Source organism: Pyrgilauda ruficollis, unplaced genomic scaffold (assembly GCF_017590135.1).
Source record: "Pyrgilauda ruficollis isolate IOZ18807 unplaced genomic scaffold, ASM1759013v1 scaffold81, whole genome shotgun sequence".
NCBI lineage: Eukaryota > Metazoa > Chordata > Aves > Passeriformes > Passeridae > Pyrgilauda > Pyrgilauda ruficollis.
Window position 1 is genome coordinate 1,562,729 of NW_024530044.1, and position 24,058 is coordinate 1,586,786.

At 44.2% G+C, this 24,058-nt stretch overlaps 1 protein-coding gene across 1 annotated transcript; it reads right to left on the minus strand.

Annotated features, from left to right (window-relative positions):
• Window positions 1–83: 83 nt before the first annotated feature.
• STAT1 (signal transducer and activator of transcription 1) lies at window positions 84–23,574 on the minus strand. The gene is made up of 24 exons (XM_041487602.1): window positions 23,258–23,574; window positions 21,081–21,209; window positions 20,311–20,455; window positions 19,583–19,681; window positions 18,217–18,312; window positions 17,481–17,559; window positions 16,765–16,856; window positions 16,388–16,539; window positions 15,956–16,114; window positions 14,800–14,892; window positions 14,308–14,367; window positions 13,121–13,150; window positions 12,941–13,034; window positions 12,024–12,065; window positions 11,464–11,547; window positions 10,800–10,898; window positions 10,199–10,334; window positions 8,358–8,413; window positions 7,285–7,379; window positions 5,047–5,186; window positions 3,731–3,916; window positions 3,162–3,237; window positions 2,623–2,725; window positions 84–2,055 (listed from the first exon to the last, which is right to left on the minus strand). The coding sequence occupies exons 2-24, from the start codon at window positions 21,206–21,208 to the stop codon at window positions 2,032–2,034; spliced, it is 2,268 nt and encodes a 755-aa protein (XP_041343536.1). The 5' UTR covers window position 21,209; window positions 23,258–23,574; the 3' UTR covers window positions 84–2,031.
• Window positions 23,575–24,058: the final 484 nt, after the last annotated feature.

Sequence of the window (24,058 nt, forward strand, 5' to 3'; positions counted from 1 at the left end):
GGCCCCAGAGAAAAGCAGCAGTGGTCCAGCTTGGTAACCCATAAAGATGAGCCATGGATCAGTTATCCTATTGAGGACTCCAATTAGAAATTCAAGTTCAGTTTATTGAAGGTTGTGTGGGGATGGAAACAAATGAAGTGATACAAGCAGTAATTAAAAAAAGGTAATAGCCACCTTCTAAGAACTCCAGTGCAGACAGACCTACAACAATACAGAGAATTAAAAGCATCAATACTGCCTCAGGCTTCAGAGCTGTAATGCTTTAGTTACACAAGCAAGTTTAAAATGAGATACAGAGTAGTAAAATACTGTCTGGCACATCCACTTTATAATAGAAGTAGCCAAAACACGAGAGAGAGAACAAATGTGGCAACTGACAGTTCCTTTTATTTAAAATATATAAAAGAATATTCCACTGAAGAAAAGTCACTGCTTCTAGAACTACTGGCTATGGAAAGACCAAGCTGTGAATTAGGCCACTGCTTTAAGTCCCACAAAACTGAAGAATAAAATGACTTGTAGAACATGAATACAAAGCATAGCTCAAAAAACAAGTTGATTTTTGCATTAGCAACAGATACACATCCAGCTAGCTACAGTAAGATAAAAGCATTAAGTCATTTCCTGTAGCACTGTTAATCTCAGTAACCCAGGGCACCAAAAATAAGTCAGTTTGCAATGCTTTCTTTTAAATATATGTTGGCAATGCTTTCATTTAAATACATGTGTTACATGCTCTAGGTCCTTTAATTTTTCTGTGCAGCTTTTTCAGGGGGCAATCAGATGTCTTGGCACAACACACCAAACTGAAGCAGTCCTTTTTTCCCCAAACAGCAGCTGAGGGGGTCTGGAGGGGCCTCTGGAGGTCACCTTGTCCCACCCCCTGCTCAGGCAGGGCCCCTGCAGTGTTCCTGTGCCTGGACAGATGGGGTGCAGCACGAGTGCTCTGCTCAGCTCCCTGCTAATTAGCAGCCTGCACTAATAGGTACCCTCAGAGGAGAGCAGCTGCCTGAACAGCCTTGCCTCTTAACAACTTCTTCACTTTCCTGTGCCTAATTACAAAACCACTTCATTATCAAAACCTGTAAAGTATTTTAGCTACTCAAATTAACAGTTAAATAAATGCCCTGGTTCATAATGAATGAGAAAACTGGATTCTATTCCACCTGTTACAGCCTACATTATTCTGTATTATTGCAAAAGATAGGGGTGACCAGATCCTCACCTTGGCAGATTACGCACAGTAAATAAAAACAGACCAATCCCTTTTGCAGTATTCTAAGAGGAGGTTCTGATTTTGTCTGATGATTGCAGTCTGCAGAGGCTTTAGTTTTGATTATACACCTTGGGTTCCAAGCTCAGCATGTGCCAATGCAGCTTGAAGGTGGTGTCCTACGAAATGCTTTTTTTGAGAAAGATTGTGCTAAACATCCTACACAAGATTATGCCTTGTGAAAATTGTGAAAATTAAATGCAGGTAACATTTTGGGCTTCTGCTCTCTCCATGGGCCATGCCCAGAAGAGCTAAAAGCCCAACAACCTTCAGCAGCACGTGGATTTGGTGTGGCATGGTGTCTGTGGAGTGCTTCCCTTTTGTGATGCAGACAAAAATTCAAGGTGTAAGCTTTCTGAACAGAACCTCTGCAAAAAAACCAGCTTTTCTTTGAAGCCTTCTATGTACAGTTAACTGTTTTAAACATTTAACTAATTCCTTCAAACAATGAATGCATGTTTCTGCCATCACTGTCGTTGAGGAGCTCACATTCTCACCTTCCTCTTCCTCCACTCTGGCACGGTATCTTGCTAATTAAACAAAAATGTGCAGGGTATCTTGCTAATTAAACAAAGATATGCAGGTAAGGAGGCTGCTCAGGCTGCTGCTGTTGATATTCCCATCAGCTAAAACTGCTGCAGGGCCTTCAGGCTGAGAACCCAAAGAAGTGAAGCGCTGTCACCAAGGCACTGGCAGCAGCACAGGAGGCGTGAAGCGGATCGGCCGTGCTAACGGCGCGGGGAAAGCGCAGCCAAAGCTCAGAGCTGGATATGTGTACACATCTGCAAGGAGAAAAGGAAACCTCCATTACACAGGCCCAGCCCTGCTTCTCAAGGCCTTGCTAACCACAGAGCATGACCGTGTTCTGCCCCAGTCACACCAGGATTCAGCTGCTCGGGGTGGGGAGGTGGGGATCACTTTAATTTGTTTCCTTTTCTGAAGCACACCCTGCAGGACAGCACTGCTCTGTTAATGGCAGTACCTCGCCAGCCCTGGCAGGGCAGCACTTCCAAAGTGCACTCCTGCTCGGGGCCCTCCCCACACAGAGCCCACCAGAGGCACTACAGGGATACTCCTTCCTCCCCTGCCATCTTTCCTCCACCTGCAAGGCACACGCAGGAAGCTTTGCTCTCCTGTTCTTCACCCTTCTCCCTGCAGACACGTTTGAAAAACAACTGCTGGCAATTCCAGTCTAACTCTGGATCCCCAGCTTTTCCTATGCTTGTGAAGAGACATGTTCTCAAGTGTTTGCTTAAGTATCTGAGGTATGTCTCAGATAAGGGGGTAAAAAAAGGAAAAAGCAAGTTCTGGCAGAACCCTTGGGCTCCAGGTTGGCTCCTGGTACGTACCACAGTATCGATCTCAGCGGGGCCCACCATCCGAGACACCTCATCGAACTCCTCGGGAGACATGGGCAGCAGGTTTTCTGGGGACTGCAGCCTGGAAGGATGCCTGATGGAGAAGAGCAGGGATTAACTGTCACCAAAGAAATGAGACACAGCTGGATTACCCTGTCCAGCTCCAAGGCCTGAAGGGCCACTCACCAGGCCTCTTGTGAGGAAGAGCAGGCTTTGCAAAGCCAGCCTGGCTTTAAATGAAAACTCAGACTACTCAGGGGTGCACATCCTAACCAAAGAAGTCCAGCAAGTCTTTGAGAATGTGCTTTTCAAGAAATTACTTGCCTGTACAACTCCCTGCAAGTTTCTAGGGTTTTTTGCCTAAAAATGGTGTTTTGAACACAGCAGTGCATTAATGTGTTGTGATCAGATTCTCAAAGAGGAAAGACTTCACAGGGGCACCTACAGCTTAAACAGTATGAAGAGACATGAACTACAACTAAAATCTTATGATCAGTTCTTAAAAATCCAGCATTTTTGTGAGGACTTACACTTCAGATACAGAGATTAACTCAGTCTTGATGTAGCCGGTTCCCTTGGGACCATCCAAATCCATTGGCTCTGGTGCTTCAAGGAGAGAAGAAAAGCTTGTGGGTATGTTTTTTTTTCAGCAGGTTTACGTCATATTTTCACCATTATTGTACCAAAAATACAGCCTATGACCCAGATAATGTGCAAGTCTCTCTGTCATGCATTTTACAGCACTATGGTTAATTTATTCCATTTTTAGTTACTTTTCCTGTTCTCCTATAGAAAATGGCAAAGAAACCCCTTCCATAACCAGTCACTGTCAGGGCTGTTAGTGGGAGCCTACATTTCTGGAACAGCTCATGTGACAGAAGAGCTGGAGGGCCAGTGACAATCAGGGGTTTCAGTTTTTGGTCTCATGTTGTGCCTGTTTAAAAACAAACCTTTTCTTAACCTATAAACACGGGACGGGCTGCCAAGGCATTCAGGCCAACTGCTCCCTTTCTTTCCATGCCACGGAAATTGTGCAGTGCCCCAGCAGCTGAGGAGCAAGCAGACAAGCTCCAAGGCACGAGCCCCACACAGCACTCACCCTCCTTAGGCCTGGAGTAGTATTTGCCAAAGGCATTGTCCTTGGGGATGTTGGGGTACAGGAATCGCAGTGGGTTCTCAGGGATGTTCTCGGCTGCCATCACTTTGTAATTGCGGATGATGTCGGGGAAGGTCACGGCAGAGAGCTCCTTCTTGGTGTAGGGCTCTACCGAGTGGAACTGTGGCTCTGCAGAGGAGAGAAGCAGCAGTTCTTAAAGCTGGCTATCAAGTTTTTTTTCTGAAAGTGTCCAGAAAATCTGCAGGCACTTCCAACAAATTCAGAGTTCACGTGAGCAAAAGCCTTGCCTGGAGGACACCTACAGCGCTGCAGGAAGCATTTAATGCCTGCAAAGGGAGCACAATTGTTCTGTGGGGCAGGGAGGCATGGGGGGGAGCACACAGTGATGGCTCTTGGTGTGGTTTGTATTCACAATGACTGGTGTGACTTGTCCATGGAAATTAACTGCACTATTTCATTAAGTGATTTAGGTTGTGCTGCCTTTTTAACCTTCTTCCAAATTATGTAATTCAAACTCTGCTGCCTATTAGGGAGTTTGATCCAAATACACCACTTGAGGCTTTTATGAATCATCCGGAGAGACATATAATCCTTCCTGAATGCTGCAAATACTATCAACCTTCTTTTAATTTAACTTTTGGATGTCTCAGGTATGAAGGCAGCCAAGAGAAAGAAGTCACCCAAGTACACTCAGCAGTTTCTCTTCCACTTGCTGCTGGTTTTGGGCTCATCAAACTGAAGTGTCAACAGCTGCCCCACGCTGGCAGCTGAGGCTGTGTATTGAGTGTGATAAGGGGAGAGCTCTGACTGGGTACAAGGGAGGTTTTAACTTCCTGTAGCTGAGATGCCTGCGGGATTCCTTAGGGGAGGATGAGAAACTAGTGCAGCTCGCTGAAGAAGTAAGATCTTCCTTGATCCATTTGGACAAGGGGAGGAAGGAGAACTACTTGGAAAATGAAGTGAATATGTAATTTATCTAGGGGGCGTGTGGGAAGGAACAAACCAAAGCTGCATTTGGGCTTGGAAGGAGATGCAATTGTGTGTGTACTAAAGGCTGGGAGAGAGCCTAAGTAGGCAGGGAAGACAGTCTGGGCAGTTTTTCCTTTCCAACTTCCAGGACAGAAGCAGGACCTGTGAAGTGCTACTTGTCCTAGCTGAAACCTTGATCAACTGATTGTGTGGTTTGAGTTACCCCAAGTATGGTGTGTTGTGCTGCTCCTCAGGGTGGAGGAGAAGGGCCCAAAGACTTCTTGTTCTGATGTAATCAGATCAGCAAAGGTTCTCTGTTGCTGACTTACCATTCTGAGATTCCTCTACCCAGGTAAAGGTGATTGCTCCCTCCCTGCTGCTTTCACTGAATCTCAATAAAAATGTTCCTGGGCTCTGGTCCTTCAGCAGAGCACGTTCCCTCTCTTTGCTGATGAAGCCCATAATGCAGCTGTAATGTTGAAAAGAAAGAGCTGAATTACTCCCCAACATAAAAACCAAGCTGTGCTGTGCTAGTTAGGAGAACTAAAAAGCTTTCCTTCACTTAGAAGAGCTGCAGTACTGGTGAAAGCCTCACAGAAGGCATTGTGCTGTGAACAGCTGGCAGCAGGACTGCCTGGCTGCACTCAGGTGGTGATTCACGCCTCGTGGCAGCTGTGAATCACCACAGCTTCCCGCAGCACTCTCACTTCGGCCTGGGGGCTTACACAAACATCTTTCTGAACTTGGAACAAAAATGATTGTCCATTTTGCTGCCAAAGCTGGGCTGTGGGAGCAGAAGTGATGTCACAGGTGTGTAACAGGGTCAGGTTCCAGCTAGCAGCCAGTCTTGGGTTCAAAAGTATGCTGAAGGATAATTGTTTCTCCTTTTTGGCTGATGAAACAAGCTTTGCTGGCTACCAGATTACACTCTTACAGGTGTGGGGTTTGCTTTGGGCCTTGAGCCTGTTTTCTACAGGAACTGTAAACTTTTGTGATTTATTCACTGTGCTCAGCAATTGTTATTGCATGGACAAGGAGGCTGGGTGGTAATTGTAAGAGACTGATTGATCTGGACAGGTACTGGGGAGGGAGTTGTTCAAGTCAGCACCAGGGTATGACCCTGGCCAAGCCCCAGCTATTTGGTTTTGGTTGGTTTATTGCTTGGTATTTTGCTTTTGTTGGCTGTTTTCTTTCCCCCCATAGGTTTTCCCTGTTTCTTATTCATCAAAATACTCCATCAATAATGATCTTTTGAGTACTATGACTGTCCTCAAGTGCATTAAGTTAGGGAAAGTGGGCTTTGCACATAAAACCCCTAAACAACCATAATTTTGCTTAGAGTTTCAGATGCAGTAAGTTGCCCTGTTTTATGGGGTTTGGGGGTTTGATTGGTGAGCGTTGTGTTTTGTTTGGTTTAAATGCCATGATTTAGGTAACAAATGTGTTCAGTAGTCAATATCCTGTGTGTAAGGGAGGTCTTTTGCCTTCCTATCTCTCAAGTATGAAGAAAGGCAAGTGTTTCTGAGGTTGTATTATTTACTCTTTTGTATCCAAGGGGAGTCTCTGCTATCAAGTCTGTACCAAATCCACATGTAATCCCAATCCCAGAACTACCACTCTGCTTCAGTAATGGTTATAAATATTTCCACTGCACTGCAACAAAGAAAGGGGGGAGGTTTGGGGAAGGGAAACAAGGCTTGTGCTGCACAGGGATGATCTTTTGAGTACTATGACTGTCCTCAAGTGCATTAAGTTAGAGAAAGTGGGTTTTGCACAGACCTTTGACAGAACTCTTCTGGAGCTGGGGGGTAAAAATGTGAAGCCCACTGCTGAATGCAGCAAGGCAAAGCAATCCTGCTGCTGTAGATCCTGCAGAAGTGTGAGATACCAGGATGCTCCACTGTGAGTGTGCTGTTTGATGAGGTTTCATAATGTGGCTAAAGCTAAAACACAGGATTGTGACTTTGGATAAGCCTAGTTTGGGCTGAATTACATCTGAAATCGGAAATCCCAGAATGAAAAGTTTACTAAACCAGTATTAAAGGGCAAATGGAACTGTGTTCCCATCTGGCAGAGTCCTTCTACTCGGTAATACTCTTAAAAAATCAATGAAGGCTGCCGGGTTCTGGGCACACGGTGCAGGCACAGGCATTCCGAGTCTGGCTGCTGCCACCTCCAGGCAGCTCACAGTAACTCTCTTCGGGCAGGGAGTTTGGGTTTGGGTTTTTAAAATGGATATATCACTAGGACTTATACTTCCTTGTGCTTCAGTTTTTCTTGGCTATGTTCTAGGATGTAGAAAGAACCGACTTACAATGGGAGCAGAGGCAAAAAAAAAAAAAAAATCTAACCTAACATTCAAAGCCCTGCTCTGTGACTTAAATGGGACAACCTGGTGTTCTTGTTTTTAGCAGTTACCTCATCAGAGGATTCCTCTCTACTAGAATTCATTTGCTTCAGATTTTTCTGGTTTCAAGATCCACCCTCTGCACCCTGAGGGTGCAATTGCCAGCCTAAAAGTGAAGTCTGAGGCAATGATCACATCTTTAAATTCACTAAGGTCTTACCCATCGTTCCAGAGACACAGGAGATGTTTCTTAATAAGCTCCAGGATTCCCTCAATCCACAGCCAAAAGGGGAAATTTTTATCATTTATATTTTCCTGAAATTCAGAATATGGAAAGGCAGGGATGGGAGGGGGAAGAACAAGGATAGTGAGACATGAGTAAAAATGCCTGTCTGAGCCTCCAGTACTGACAAATATGTGATCCATCACCTCTCACATGCAACAACACTGGTCTAAGAGCAGATAGATAAAAGGCTCTTGTGCCAATAGGGATAGCCTGGTGCTATCACTGTTGGAGTTGTAGGACATTCAAACCCATGCCACGGGGGTTTTTGACTGGGCTGGCTAGCAGAAGACCTTAGAGACACTTTCTGTTGAGACCTGGATCTCAATGTCTCATGAGGGTTCTGTATCAATGAATTAGAGTGCTTGTAGGGCACTTGTAGCCTTGCCCTTCCCCTGGAGTCTGCTCCTGGCTGTGATCTCCTACTTCTCTATACCAGCTTAGGGTCTAAAGCTGAAAAAAATGTGAAGAGTCCTCCTGTCTTGCTTCAGCCAGGGTTGTGAAATTCCATGATGTGGCTTTCTGTCATCATACTGACCCTCTTGGACACCCTGAGTTAATCTTCACCCTGATCCAGTTTCCCATGGTCTGGGGAATGTCCTTCACTAAGACACAGAAGAATTGTTCATCTTGCTGTTTTTTGCTTACATTTTCTGTAATAGTCAAAAGGAGAGCTATTCTATTAATAGCAGCTGCATTAATAATAATGGAGGTGCTGTGTTTGAAAGATAGATTTTTTTTTTTTTTCCCCCCTGTGGAGTTTACATGGATCAAAACCAGCCTCAAAATCATCTACTCCTTGCCATTGCAAGCTCTTTTTCTTCCTGCTGCTACTTTAACCTCACCACCAAAGCCTCCCATGACCATGTAAGGTCTAGAATAATTAGGGGATGCTACTAGAAAAGTAGGCAGCTTGGGGGGGAAAACAAACAAAAAAAGCCCAAACAAAACCCACAATAAAGTAAGATGAGATCCTTCTTCCATCACAGTTTTTAAAACTGTGTGCATACCTTGCAGAATCTTGTCCAAGGAATAAGGCCATCCTGAGATCCTCCATTTGTTGGCCCTGAACACAATAAATTTGACTTCAGTCATGTTGCACGAGTTGCTTAGTAAGGCTGAAAGTACTTAGAAAACCAAGTTCTGAGTTTATTTGGAAGGCAGCTGTTGGACTAAGAAAGAAAAGGAAGGGCAGGCTGCTGTGCTTCCACAGCTACTGCAGAGGAGGTTGCCAAGTTCCCCTCTGGGAGGTTTTACAGTACCCCAAACCTGTGTGAGCAGCCCTTGTGTAATGGGAACCAATCCATCCTGACGCTTTCTGTGCTGTGCTGCACCTAACACTTGCCAGCTTCAAAATGCTTCCAGGAAGGAAACTGAATCCTTGCACAGTTCTTGCCAGCACAGCAAGAAGACTGCAGCCCACAAGCTCCTCTGCAGGCTCAGCAGACCCTGCAGCATCTCTCTAAAATTAAACACTTTCCTACCTTGATTCTGGTGATTTTCAGGCTGGTGCCCCAGAAACTCTTGACTCCTAAGTCTACCCCAACCACAGACTCATTCCTGTTGCAATTGTTTCCCTCAGCCTTGTTTGTATGTCTACAGTGTTTCATAACCATCTCCAAGCCACAAAGAAAAGTCCTATGCTGGGCCTACAGTAGCTGGGAGCTTTGCAGACCATGACTGTCGTCAAAGCCAGATTCTTCCAATTAAAGATCATGCTATGGCTTCCCATAAATATGCTCTTCTCTGTCATTTTTCTAAAAATAAATTGGGTCAGGAAGCTTGTTACTGGTACTGCTGGTGTTAAGAGATCAAGATTCTGTCAACTTTCCATTGCAAAAGCAGCAGCCAGGTTGTGCCCTGGCACCCTGCTGGTTCTGCCTCCTTGCACTGAGGAATCCTGAATATAGTGTTCAGCAATGAGGACTTTTTTCAGCTGGGTAATATTTTTATCTATAGAAATAAGATTTAAGTAGCAACCCTACCAGAGCTCAACAAAACCCCTGCAGTTCTGAAATGCAAATCTGCCATATAAATATATCACTGGTCTCTTTATGTTGGTTAATTAAACAAAAAAAAATTTCCTTGTAGAAATTTGAAAAGGAATCTAATAAATTAACAGCTTTTTGTCAGATCTTATGTCTTGGGGTAATTAGAGAGTGGAATGCTGTACTTGCCACCTAGACACATGAATCTCAAATGCCTTTAAATATAATTTTTTTTCCTGAAACTTAAGGCTGGTGAAATATACTGACTCAACAGTATTTTTCATCTAAAGTCTACTGTGCAAAATCAGTAGCAGTGTCAAGTGCCCTGCCTATTCAGGCAAACTGCAGGGAGTTTGGAAACAAAACCCATGGCTGATGAGGCTTTTATTAAGGACACTCATGTGGGAGATAACTCAGTTTGATATTCTTTAGCAGTTTCATAGTGTTTGCATGCTGATACTGCAACTGTGTTTATGCAGGATGAATCCCCACTGTAGCTGGGGGCATGCATGAAGTTAAAATGAATGGAGGTGGGTTTAAAAAAAACAAACGAGAGATGCCAAGAAACATCCACTTCACAGACTGACTAAACATGAGTGTTACTTCAAAAGGCAGAATTAGGCCCAGTCTGTTTTGCTGTAATGCATAAAACTCCCAAGTTAGAAATGCAGATTTTTTTCATGACATGATCTCATTTACAAACCCTGCCATACTGAAAAGTGGAAAATGCTTCATTGCTACAGAGTCACATTGTAGGAGGGGGAAAGCTGTGAGAGGAAAGGAAAACTTCAAATGGATTGCAGGAAAAGGTGCAGAACCAGCTTCAATTCAGACAGGCCATCTGTGATGAAAGCAGACCTTACCAAGAAGCTTCTCCCCCAGCATGCTCAGCTGATCTGCATTCAGTCCTCTCTTTGTTACAGAAGAAAACTGCCAACTCAGAACGTCAGAAAGCTTAGACCACTTTGCACAAGGTGGATTCAGAAAGAAGGACAGGTTCTAGAATGGAAGAGAAAAATACAAGCTATAGTTAATAAACATTAATTTTGGAATGCCACTTGAATTTTTGTATTGCCCAAGCTCCAGGTTTAAGAATGGATGTCAGCTTGAGTCAGCTCTGCAGAAGCAGGCAGCTATTCTTCCAGGCACTCTTTACCAGCAAAAGCAATCTCTGGGGCCCTGGATAGGTCTTCTCCCAGCAGGCAGAATTGCTGGATTACTGAAGTGCACCATAATTGAGTTCTTGAATGTTCATTTGGCTTCTCACTGTGTGCTGTACATCCTGAATACATATACACTACCCTTATGTGGGTTCCAGACATTGCTCTGTTTAGCTCAGGGAAGTCACTGCCCCTCTCTAGACCTGAAACTCATTAAGAGTCATTTTAATGCAGCAGCACTTACAAACAATATCTGAAAATTAGACATAGTACCTGATAAAATATATTTTTTTCTTGCAAATACCTTGGGATCAGTAGACAGCATGTTGAACCACAAGATAGAAGCCCATCCACTGGGAAGCTGGCTCACATTTGAGATCACAACAATAGGAAGGGATGTGGTCTGAAAGGGCACAAAAGGAAACATGTCAGGTTACCCTGCACTGTTGCCACAATCCTCCTTGAGATTATCCACACACCCATTTCTGTTTTAATTCCCTGTTTGCGTAATCTTGACTTTTTCTGTAGTTGTTTGTATGTAGGGGAGAAAGTATGATGAAATACTGGAAAGACTTGGGTGATTTTTGTCTAAAAAAGACTTTCATTTAGGGTCAGTTATTACAGCACTGATAGTGACAGCAGAGTTCACAGCAGACTGCTTCTGAAATAAGTGTAAACTGCTAACCAACCCTGTGGCTTAAGCCTTCTAGGTATCAGACATTTTGCAAAGCACATCTATTTGTATTTACCCAGAGATCTGACAGAATTCTCTCCCTCTGTCTATACAGAGTTGTTGTGAAGTGTCATTCCCATAATTTGAAATAACTGAAAGTATGTGATATCCCAGGACTTAAAAAAAAAACCAAAAAAAACCAAAAAAGAGAACAAAAAAAGAGAGAAAAAAGTTAAGATTGTCAGCACAAGTGACACACAGGAACTGAAGTCCATCTCTTTGATCTAAGACTTACCTCTAGGTCTATTACCAAACCAGGCTGGCACAGCTGTGTCTCAAAACTCAGAGAGTGAAGCTCTTCTGTTACAATCAGAGGACCCTTCAAAAAAAAAAATATAAGATAACTTTTCAGGGACTGAAAATTCCTAGGGTGAAGTAATGTGACTTTATCATGAGGAAAACCTTTTTCTGCCCATGGTCACATGCTCTAGACCTCAGTAAGAGCTTACAGGTCAAAGTCACAGTGACAGTGCTGACTTCTTAAAACTGCCTCTCCAGGCATGCTTTTTGGGGTTTTTTTTTGGGTTACTGTAAGCCATACAAAAATCTGTGCTTGCCAGGAAACCCTGTAAAAGGCAGATGCCAGTGTGGGAGAGTCCCTCACTGCCATTCTGGCAGTAGCTCTCCTTGCAGACTCTTCCTACATGGATCACTTGGTAGAAACACTGAACTCCTCTCCCATGATCTCTCATCTCACGTGTGTCTTCATGGGTCTGAGCAGAGAGCATTGTCTTAAATGAATGCCTTGTTAGTATTATGCTAAAACTTGACAAAGGAAAGGTTAGGGCTGCTTACCTCATTTGTTCTGCTCCCTGTGTTTTTCTGTTCTTTCAGTTGCTGCAAATGAACAAAAAACCTGTCACTTGTTTATGGTAGCCACAAATGGAAGTGGTGGAGTTCCATTTGCTCAACTGTATGCAAACATGCTGCACTAGTGTCTGATTCTATTTGGTTCTAAGGTGTGGGAGCCTAAGGAATAAACTGCTAGGTAACTACTACCCTTTTATAAACTGCTCATCTGTGAAAAAAGATATTGCAATGCCTTTATGCAAAAGGCCTTTTAAGAACAGAAGCAGTATGAAATCAGGATCAGGTGGAATATTGGTTTATCAAAGTACCCCTCTGAATTGGATGACGATCTCTAGACAGCCTCAGCTCTGGACAATGAAGGCAGAGTTCCATGTTCCCTAGTTCTGGACTTGCATTTTTCCTCTCTTGCTGTAGAGATGGAACCAAAGTGTTCCCTCACAATCTGCAGATCAGAAGTGCCCCATAGCATGCCAAAGGCACTGACTCTCTTGCAGCTGTGCACTCCTTGACAAATTTCATCTTCCAGACTCAAAGCTCTTCAAACTCCTCCAGACTTCCCACCTATGGACCTTCCTCTGAAAGGCCCAAACCAGCCTTTCTAGTCTTTTTTAACTAACTTCTCCCAAGAACCCATTGCAGCATAAGCTGTATGGCAGCAAATACTCTTGTTTGCATTTCTGTCCCTTTTCAGTGACAAGCAATCACATTTTGATTGATTCTGATTTTGAAACAGGCAAAAAATATTTTAAAAAGGACAGAACAAATAAAAAGGAGAGTCACAGTTGCTCTTTACACAAAAAATCAATAATTACTTCAGTAACAAAAGCAATTTGTTTCCTTCCTACCATGCTCTACTAAAAATTAAGTGGTTGTATCAGTAACAGAAAAAAACAACCCCATACCAAGTGCCTGAATTCTGCTGCAAGACTTCCATTAGTAGATTCTTCCATGTTCATTACTTTTGTGTTTGTTCCCAAAATATTGAATTTCCTGAACCTATACAAAGAGAGAGAAAATGTAATTAAATCTCTCATTCATTGAAAGAACCTAATGTTAATATATCAAACTCTGATGCCACATACCCTTTGACCGAGTTCTTCTCAGTTACATCTCTGTCAAGAAAAAAAAAAAGACAAAATAATCTTTTAAAGATTCTGCCAAAGACACAGAAAATGTGCATGTTTTAGTAGCTGAGTGCTGACTGAGAACTGGTAAAATGCTTTTGTGAAATTCTTGTGCAAAAGACGAGCCAATTGGTTAAAGCAGTCAAAATAAATATTGTGCAACACAGCCTTTGTTTTACTCAGGTTTGATATTGCTACGGGGGGTTTATAATCAAGAAAGTACTTTCTTTTACTATAAAGATTTTAACTCTTGCTCTGAGGAAAAAAATATAGTTCTGCCACTCTAAATCTGCTTTTAAACTCGTTGAATAAATTGCTGCATCACTTGAATTGGTTTTCCCAGCACTTGGAATTTTAGTGAGTTGCATTTTATCTAGTGCACTTTTCAAAGACGCACCTCCCACAGCCACATAAGAATTCCTTTTTACTTTTTTACTATTCTATGCAAGTTTCTGGACCCTAGAGCCATTTCAAGTGAACAAAATTACTTGGCTGGGAAGACAAAAACCCACTTGCTTTCTTGAAAGCACGGTCCCTGTCATTATTTTGGACAGCCTGTCACATTTCTTTCCCTGCCCTTGAAGTAAGTGCAAAACTCACCTGAACTCCTTACAAAATACAAAAGATTGGTATTAATCTGTTTCAATTGCTGTTTTTTTTCTCTCTGATTGAGAACATGTCATATGTTACAGGTAGGCAGATATACCCCTTATTCAAAGGCAGCTTGAGGATAACCATATTCCTTACTACCCAAAAAGGAAGAGATTCTAGAGATGACTGAATTATGTGGCTAGAAATGGTGGAGTCCAATTCCACACTGTCACCTCATGGTAATCCAGGTGAAACACCCCAGCAGAATGGCTGCTGCCCAGGTGCTGCCCCATGTCTGACTTAGCAGTAGTGAGCTCTCCTCTGTGGAGCTGATGGTGAGAAGCTGAGGCCATCTGCACTTTGTGACATGTCTCTGGTGGTAGAGAGAGATTTAGAGCAAGGGAATGGGTAAGGAAAAAGGAAGGATGGACCTTCTGCCATGGAGAACCAGCCTGCTGCTGGTCTACTCAGCACTTCTAATGTGACTGCTCTTGGGCTCTGAGTGTGGGAACTGTTTACCATTACACAAGAGAAATGAAATAAATGCAACATACTTATCAAATAAAACTTTCACTTTCAAGTTGTAGTTCAGTTCCTGCAGTTTCACCAGCAATCTGGAAAGAGAAGTATTTTAACATCAGCAATTGAAAAATAGGGGTTTTCTTCTGTTGTGTTGCTTACCACAGATATTTCAGCACACTCAGGGGCCACATGCAGGCTCCAAGCTTGCTCCATACCAGACAGCATTTAGAGATAAAATTAAATGGGCAAATGAGCTATTCTTTGGCATGACAAATTGCTCTGCACGTGTCTTCTTGCTGTTTGGTTGTGTTTGTTACACACTCAGTACACCCCACTTCTGGGAAAGGTTAAAAGCTGAATGTGAGTTAAGTTCTGCCAGAAGAAAGCCCCTGCCCCTGGCACTTCCCTCCTCCTGCCTCAGCCCCTGGGCTGCAGGGCAGGCTGTGCAATCCTCTTGGCTGCAGGAAGCCAGTGACAGGAAAGCCTTACCACAAAAAAAGGAACAGGGAAAGGGGAAAGCATACCTCAGCTTCACAGTGAACTGCACTCCTGTCTTCAGGACTAGTGGCCTCTGAGGATGGGTTGGCATGCAAGGCTGCCTCTCTACCACAAAGGAGCTACGGGAAGAACAGGTTAAAGGCACTATGATTTATCTGTACTGCTCTTAAATAAGAAACCATATAAAAGAGAACTTTAAAAGAATGCTGATTTACCAGAAATACTATATACTTTATTCACTCAGCTTCAATCTGCATAGAGGTGTGTGACTCAGTTCCTTTCAATTGTTACAATGGGGCTAGAAATAGTGATTTTGTAAGTGTTGGCTTTTCTGAAATACATTGATGACTTGAGGAGGGAGATTGCTACATGACACTTCTCTGAAATCAAACAGCAAGGAAACACTGTGCTGTAATTAACATGGTGCAAGTGAGAAGTGTTGCTCTGTGTGCCATTCCCAGGTCTTCCTGAATTCTTACAGTGAGTGCAGTGTAACAACACATGCCCAAGGCATGGATACACTAGCAGGGGATTTGATGAGGGCCAGCTAACCCAAGGCATGGATACACTAGCACGGGATTTGATGAGGGCCAGCTAACCCAATGAAACAAACTTTTGGGGCTAACCTGTTTTGATACACCCCAAATTTGTATCTACTGTGTGTTTACAGAATAAGTCTCTGATCTTATGTGAGGCAACTACCAGCTACAGTAATTTGCATCAAAAAGGTGGTACAGAGGCAGGGCCGGTATCCCCCTGCTGGAGGCAAAGATGATGTGTCCAGGGACAAAGGATTGGAGAATCTGGTGTCTATCTATCTTGGGCACAGCTTGGTGCAGATTGTTTCTTGCCTCTCTTCACTTGAACTTTGCAGGGCTGAAGGTTGAAGTGAGAAGTGGACTAACAGACTAAGAGTTTGACTCTGTAATCAATGTGTACTGCAGCAAAGCTCCTGCTAACTTAAAATAATGACTCAGCACAAACCCTTTCCATAGGCCTGACCTGTGGAAATCCTAGATGGGGTAAATCTCAAAACCAGTAATTCAGTTTAATGTTTGACAAACTTAGGAAAACCTTGGAAAATGACAAGATACTATGTAGGAAATATTGAGGGAATGGTAGGGAAGGTGCTCTTCATCTATTTATTCATGGTAACACCAGAAGATCCTTATGGTCTATTACCTTTGGATGAGCTGTTGGAAAAGCTTGTGTGTTAGGTCCTGCAGAAATTGTTTATTTTTTGTGATGGGATCAGGGTCGTAGGTAAACTTCTGTTCCAGTTCCTCAAGCTTCTTGAGCTGCTGACGAACTTGCTGTAAGCTTTCAGCAACAATGGTGAACCTACAATTGACGTGATCTTATTACTTTTAGCAGGTTTTTATTATATTTTATTATATTATTGTACTAATGCAGAGGCACTAGCCAGGTGACTGTCCCTGAGGACGTGGCAGTGCCTGGAGTACACTTTGTGCTCAATGGAAACGTGGTGAGGTAATAAAAGGAATGCAGTTGTGCTAAGACAGAATGAAAAGGGATCATATAAATAATCGGTACGTTTCCTAGATGTGGTGTTCCTCCACAACATGGTTTAAATGTGGTCTTACAAAGACTTACCAGTTCTGCAGCTGGTCGAGGCAGGCGTTGGGTGGCCCACCAATGCACGCTGTCTGCTGCCTGTGCTTCCACTCCACCAGCTCGTCGTTAATAAGGGCAGCCTGTGTGTGCTCTGTGCTCTGCAGCAGCTGCACTATCTTATTCACCACCTCCTACACAGAATATGAGATTACCCTGTTTATTAGAAATACTTCATACAGGAGAACTAAGTACTGTTTTAGCTAGTGCTCATCTGTTTTGCAAAACTCTGCAAATATCTCAGTTCAACTGACACATTAAAAAAACTTTCCTACTGCTAATTTATGTCAATTCTAAGAAAATGAGCATGTGCTTAAGATGAAGAGCTGCTGACTTCTGAAAGAAAACTTGAATGCTACCTTTCTCTTGTGGTCCAGTGATAAGAACATGTGCTGGAGATTCAGCTGCTCTTTCTTGTATTCCTCCTGAGACATATTATTGGACTCATGCTCTGTAAAATAAGTCCAAATTGTGAATGTGAGGCTGAAGGAGTGCTGAAGGATGGGTGGGGGGAATGCTGAGGCGAGAAGGGATACAAATACAAAAAGCAAGATGCTGACTTAGAGCTTCCCTTAGTACCTTCTGAACATGTCCCTGTTCTAAGGGACAGTCAGCTCTGCCAAGCTGTGTTAGAAACTAAAGCCTTTTCCAGAAAAAGAATTCAACAACAGAGACAGAGCTGTATAATGAAACTAGCGTGGACTCTGTGTGTTTCCCTTGGTACACAAGAGCCTAAAAACCTAAAGCTGGTTTGGCATTTGTGAAACATCACTAATTAAATGTATGGCTGAACGGTCACAGAGCCTACAGGGTTTGCTACTTCTAGTGGCAAAGGGATGTAGAGGGCAAAGGAATGTAGAGGGCAAAGGAATGCTGTGTTAACAAGGAGACTCTCTTACTTGGGACAAAAGACAGATGCAGAAATTTAGGTTTCAGTGTGAAGCAGAGTTAATCAACAAGGGACATTACCAGTAAATTTGGCTGTGTTACCATTAGGCTCAGTGCCCTGACATAAAGAGCAGTTTACTCTGACAAACTATACACAATAGGGGATTGTCCTTGAAAAATGACTCACCTCTGTTCTGCAGGGTTTTACATTTGAAGTCATATTCATCTTGCATATCCTCTAATGTCTTGATGTCCTGCTCCACATCCTGTAATGCACAAGTGAGGGTGGCAACAATTATTTAATATTTTCAAGTAATGCAAGACTTGATCTGATTAGGAACTGCCTGGTACCAGCCCTGACAGACATGAAGTCCAGTTTTGTAGCAATGCCTGTTCCTGCACTAACAGGAAATATTTCTACATTTAATCACCTTCTATTCACCCTTCCTCCTTCAAAACTAACTGAAATCTGTTAATTATAAAGTATGGAAATGCCCTTGTTGTCAAGCCATGTAAATTCACAGAGTTTAGGAGAACCTAGGCTACAGTGGTAAAACTTGGAACAGCACAAAGCATTTTAAACTTTCAAATTGTTACACACTATTTGGAGAAAAAGTTTCTCTAGTGGCTGTATTTATTAAGACAAACATCTATATGCTAAAAAAAAAAAGTACATCTTCTAGTTAGCAACAAACTGGTCAGTTATGATTTAAGAGGTTTTTTTTCCCTGAGTTGCTAGTATGTCAGATGGGTAAAATGCTTTTGTTGCTAAAGTTTAGGCACAAGGTACTTCCCATGCTCAGGAAATCCCTGGTTTATAGATTTGAAAACCCCACCTTACTTTTATTCGCCATTTTATCAAGTCTAATTTTCAGCATCTGCGAATCAACAAACACTGCTGAGAAAAGTTGTGTTATACTTACTGTAACACTGGTTTTTATAGCCCTAACTTTAGCATCAAGCTCCTTCTGCTTGTCTGGCATCCCAGTTGCAGTGTTCTGTACACTCCCTACTTCCATCTGAGGGAAGAAGCAGAACAAGTCAAAACAGAGTGACCCGTAACTTTTTTCATTACTGTAAATGAGTGGCATTTGTTGACAAACAACCTGAGGAAGCATGGTTTGTTCTGATGAATCATACTAAAATTTTGTAGTATAAAAAAAAAATCAAATTCAGGTGAATTTGAAAGAAACAAAGTATTTACTTTAGTGAACTGCCAAAGGTCCCCCATCATGGATTTAAGTCAAGCTGGATTGGGCTTTGAGCAATCCAGTCTAGAGGAAGGTAGATGATCTCTAAAGCCCCTCCCAGTCCAAACCGTTCTGTAATTCCCTTTCCCTTTTTGATAACCCACATTTATTGCATACTGGAAAGGAGCAGCAAGTGCTTTATGTCACTTGCCAGGACCAAGCAGCTGTGCTGCAGCTACAGGGGCTCCCTAGAGTCACACTCTCAGAGCAGCTGCTTTGGACACTGTTGCAAAGGGCCCCTTGTTGAAAGCTGTGCCCAAGTGCTCTTCCCATGCTGCACATTCAAAGCCTTGCTATAAACTGAGGTATTTCCCTATTGGAAATTAACATGCTTGGTCAGGCATCACTTTATTTCTACATAAGTGGATTACAGCTATCTATATATTTTGCACGCCTTTCCCAAGTGCGGAATTTTTATTGCGAAACAGTTCTTGCAAAGGAAAAAAAAAGGTGAGAAGCTGGAGAACAAATGATGGAGAAGATATCGCTTTACCTATAATTCAGAAGAAAGAAAAGGGCTTCAGTAAAAAAAACACCCCAAAACACCACCAAAATTAGAAAGAAATACTTGGAGACAACTGGGAAGGAGAATGATGCATCATTCTTCCAGAGATAGTCCAAAGAAGCATGCTCAGCTGAGAGAGTAATAAGAGAGTAAACTGGGGAGTAAAATACAGAAAAACAAACCAAAAATCTTACTGGATATACGAGTTAAGCACTAATTATTAAAACAAAATCCAATTGGCACATCAGGCTACATCGTACTACAGGAGCACTAAAACAACCAGCACAGCTTTTACGTCACTCAAGGAATAACATTTATTTCCTGGCCATTTATCCTCCAAATGCTTCATTCAGCAGAAAAGAGCCATGCTGTCCAGCTGGTACATATCAGTGCTCACTCTTTTTTTTTTTAAGGAACCTCTTATTAGGCAGAGAGAGGATAGCCTGTTTCCCCTGCCAGTCCTCATCCACTTCCCTTGTCCCAAACAACAGGCAAGGGAAGATACAACTGCAGCAGATATTTCAAGACTGTTACCTCATTGCACTCCTGGGCACAGTTCAGTATTTTCCTCTCCTCTTTCAGACAGTTGTGGATGATCATTGCCATGTGTATTGGGTCTTCTTGGAAGTTATCCTAGCATTAGAGACACAGTCTATTGTTAAAGTCCATACACATAATTTCTTGTCTTTCAGTAATTTTCAGACTGGCAAAAAAAATCAGGGTATGACCCTAGTGTGTGCCTCAGGGAACACACTGGTCATAGCCTGCTCCAGGATTACAAGGGTCAGAGACATTCCTAGGAGTTGTGGGATAGTATCCTACAGTCCTAGAGAGCTCATCTTTCAAGGGCCACCCCTGCACACCTTGTTATGGCTTCTGGTTTAACACACAGTCCAGGCTGGACGCAAACTCCACCTTATTGTTTTACCTGCACACAAAGCTGAAATGTGCTGTGATTGAGTACTGCCCTGCTCTGCTCAGGATGGTGCTACCCTGGGGGGCTTTCTTTTTCCTAGAGTTCTCAAACTCTAACTGTGCTGATAATTAAACTCTAACTTTCTAACCGTAGCAAATCAAAACAAAAATGGAGCAACACTTGAATTCTGGCTTTTAAATCAGGATTCTCACACATCCTCTGTGAAAATCCCTCACAGCAGGGTAGCTGCTTAGAGGCATCCAATTGCACTGAAGCAAATCAAGCACATGTGTAGATATATAGATAACACACAGATGTATAGATTGTACAGATAACCCAGGCGTACCTGAAGATTACGTTTGCTTTTCCTTATGTTGTGCTGCAGCAAAAAGTTGTTTTCTATCAAGAATCTACTGAATTGATCATCAAGCTGTGACAGCAGGTCATGGAATAACAGTGTAGCAAATGATACATTGTTGGCTGCATGTTCCCTGGAATCGTTTAAAGGATGCTTGGGTTAAACACACTTCCAACACAAGAGCCAAAATATATATATACAGGTGTACTTGATTTTTAATCCCCAACTCCAGTTGTAGAAGATGCAAGCACTGAGAATTGCCTTCAAATGTAAGCCAGTTTCATTCTCTTAACTGACTTTCCTTGATACAGAAATGTTGTTTCTCTATTATTTTTGCCACATTCTGTTCAAATTCATTTACTCATTCCATGCACATCAGGAACCTCAAAGTGACCCTGATGGATGTGCATGTCGTACCACTCCTCAAAGAGAAGACATTCCACAGAAAGTCTGGCAGAAGTTCAGAGTCTTTGAAGAGTGAGAAAGTGATGCTAACAAGGTAGTAATTGGTCATAAAACAGCCACTTTTGTTCCAGACCACTGAGAACATTATGAGCAAGGACACTTACTCCAGGTATCAGACCCCTCCAGAAAGCCCCGAAGATGGGCAGGAACACAGGCTGGAGCACCCACACAGCTACTGAAGCATCCTGCCAGCAAAGGATCACCCAGCAGCTTGCTTCCCCAGCATTCTGCCTGTAACTGCACTTCTGAGGGCACTGCTTATCACACAAAGCCTGATTAATTTCTAGGCTTACCAATCCTGGTTTTCCAGCCACTGTGCCAGGTACTGCCTGATCTCCATAGGAAAGCTGTCATCATATAGCTGGTGAACTTGCTCCAAAAACTTGGAATCAAGTTGCTGTAGTTGATACCACTGAGACATTCTGAGGAAGGAGTGAAAAAAAAGTCAGCATAAATGTTTAAGTAGCATTTGGACTGAAGAGGTCAAAAATAACTAACTTGAAGTTTTCATGAACATTGACAGATTTGGAGGATGTGCTGATTTATTTTGTTCACAGTAGCTAGTTTTGGATTTTTGCAGGAAACAGCGCTGGTAAGACAGGGATGTTTTTGTTACAGCTGAGCAGGGCTTACGCAGCACCAAGGCCCTTTGTGCTCCTCACCCCACCAGTGAGGAGGCTGGGGGTGCACAAGGAGCTGGGAGGGGACACAGCTGGGAGCTGAGCCCAGCTGACCAAGGGCACATTCCAGACCACGGGGCATCAAGCTCATAGAGCTTGGGGAAGGAGAAGGAGGAAAGGGAGACATTTTGCATGATGGTGTTTGTCTCCCCAAGCCACTGTTAGGTGTGATGGAGCCTGGCTTTCAGGGATGGCTGACCTCCTGCCTTTTGCTTTCTTGTGTACATGGCTTTTGCTTCACCTGATAAACTGTCTTTATCTCAGCCCATAATGTACCTCACTTTTACCTTTTTGATTCTCTCACCATCCCACCTTGTAGGGAGGAGAGAAAGTGAGTGAGTGGCTGTGTGGTGCTTTCTCGTTTTTCTTTTCCTCTGAACCCATTTTCATGGCATTTAGGGTATTGCTAGTGCTACTGCTCTCTTGCTTAGCAGATATGGGAATGAGGACCTGTGTCTTTGATACCTATACTCTGCATAATTGAGAATTTGAACGTGGAGTATCACCTCTTGCTTGTGCAGATGTATTCCCCAGCACCGAGAGTGAGTGTGAAAAATTAAGAGACCCCTCTAAGTACCCATTTTCAGTTGCTATTTGTGTCTACACTTGCCTGCTCTGAAAATGGACTGCATCTCAAGTCACTTTAAATGGAGAAGTATGGGAAAAATTGTTTTTTCTATATGTTTTAGTTCTCATGATCATATTTTCAGTCTATGTTCAAGTAACCTGCGCAGCAGATACGGGTGCTTAAATTAACTAAGACTGCAGAACAGCTTCTCTCAGTCTTAACACTTTTGTGAGAGTAGCTTCAGCTCTGACGGATGGTCTTTAGAAGCACCTCAGCCTTCTAAGCTGCAGGTTATCAGCTTGTAGTGGAAATGGCATGTAAAAATACGTCCAAGGAACAGCCCAGGCTGAGAATATGAGTGGCGAGATGCAAATCCACTCACATCTTTGTTTTTTAATGGCTGCTTATAAGACCTATCCAAAAGAACAGGGTAGCATTGTAGTGAAGAACTATCTTCTATGCCCCTTCCTCCCAAATCCTTTAGTTTTTATATGCCAGTGCCCTCAGCTGCTGAGTGGCATGTGCTAGGTGTGAGTAGCAAAGGAGTTAAAAATGTTATGTTCCAAGTGAGGGCTTGGAGGCTTTTGATGTGTTTGCTTTTCAGATTACAGCTAACACAGCATTTGAGTGTGCTACAGCGGTCCCAAAGGAGATTCCACAACCTCCCTGGGCAACCTGTTGCAGCGCTCTGCCACCCTCAGTGTAAAGTTCTTCCTCATGTTGAGGTGGAACTTGTTGTGTTTTAGTTTGTGGCCACTGCTCCTCATCCTGTCGCTGGGCACTATTGAAAAGAGTCTGGCACCATCCTCTTGGCACCTGCCTTTGAGTTATTTATACGTAATGATGGGATCCCCTCTCAGTCTTCTCTACTCCAGACTAAACAGGTCCAGCTCCTGTAGTCTCTCCTTCTACGAGAGTGCTCCAGATCCCTCATCATCTTTGTGACCCATGCTGGACCCTCTCCGGTAGCTCCTCGTGTTTTGTGCCTGGACACAGCACTCCAGATGTGCCTCGCTAGGGCTGAGCAGGGGCGGCTGATCGCCCCTCTCGACCTGCTAGCCACCCGATGCACCCCAGGACTCATTCCTGTTCCTCCTCTACCTCCTTTCCTGCCATTCCCGGGGGATCGCGGCCGGCCCAGGCGGCGGGGTTCGGGAGCCAAGGGCGCGGGCAGCGGTCCCAGCGCTGGGCCGGCTCAGCCCCGCCGCAGGGAGCAGCGCACCTGTTCGGCAGCGGCTGCCCAGCGATGCTGGGGGGCAGCGTCAGCGCCGGGCTGGGGACAGGGTCCGCTTCGAGCGCTCCCGGCACGGCAGGTCTGGAGAGGGTGAGCTGTGGAGAGCGGTAGGACTTGACAGCGGATGCGGCAGAGGAGCAGGGGTGTCCCTGCCAGGAATGAAGAGCTCTAGGAGACACCTGTTTGCCCCAGGTGCAAGGACACCGAAGCGCAAAGCTCGGCGCGTGTCCCGCGGGCAGGGGGCAGTCTGAGGAAGCGACAGCTTTAGTTACACCGGGTATCCACCCCGCCAGCCCCCGAGGCGCGGGCAGCGCCAGCACCATCCCCCGGCCCCTCACGCCTGCTCCCCTCACCTCGGCTCCGGCTCGGCGCTGTCGCGGTGCCGGCCGCGCCCGGGGAGCCGAGTGCGCCTGCGCGGGGGCGGGCCGGGGGCGTTCCAGGGCCGGGGGCGCGTCACGTGACTTCTGGGAAAGGCGGCGAAGGCGAAAGCGAAACCAGCGCGGGGCCCTGGGGGCGGCGGGGCCGGGCCTGAGGGGCTGCGGTCACTGCAGCCCGGCGCCGACCTACTGCAGGCGGCTGAGCCGTGTCTCCCTTCCATTCCCATTCCATTTCTTGTAAGCCCTGCTCGCAGGGACGCTGTCGCTGCCTCTTGGTCCAGCGTGGCCTTTTTGGGTGTTATCTTGGTGCTTGAAGCCATTGAAGGCCAGGCTTTGCAGCGGGTTCTGCGGCCTGGTCTGTGCCCCCTCCCTCCACAGATGGAGGAGGCAGGTCTTCACAAGGAAAAAAAAA

Excerpts from the sequence above, each read along its gene's own strand:
- STAT1 (XM_041487602.1), bottom strand. The coding sequence starts at position 21,208 with ATGTCTCAGTGGTATCAACTACAGCAACTTGATTCCAAGTTTTTGGAG. Across the intron at positions 17,560-18,216 it reads CTATAAAAACCAGTGTTACA|GATGTGGAGCAGGACATCAA; the intron begins GTAAGTATAACA and ends TGTGCATTACAG. Across the intron at positions 3,238-3,730 it reads CTACTCCAGGCCTAAGGAGG|CACCAGAGCCAATGGATTTG; the intron begins GTGAGTGCTGTG and ends CTCTCCTTGAAG.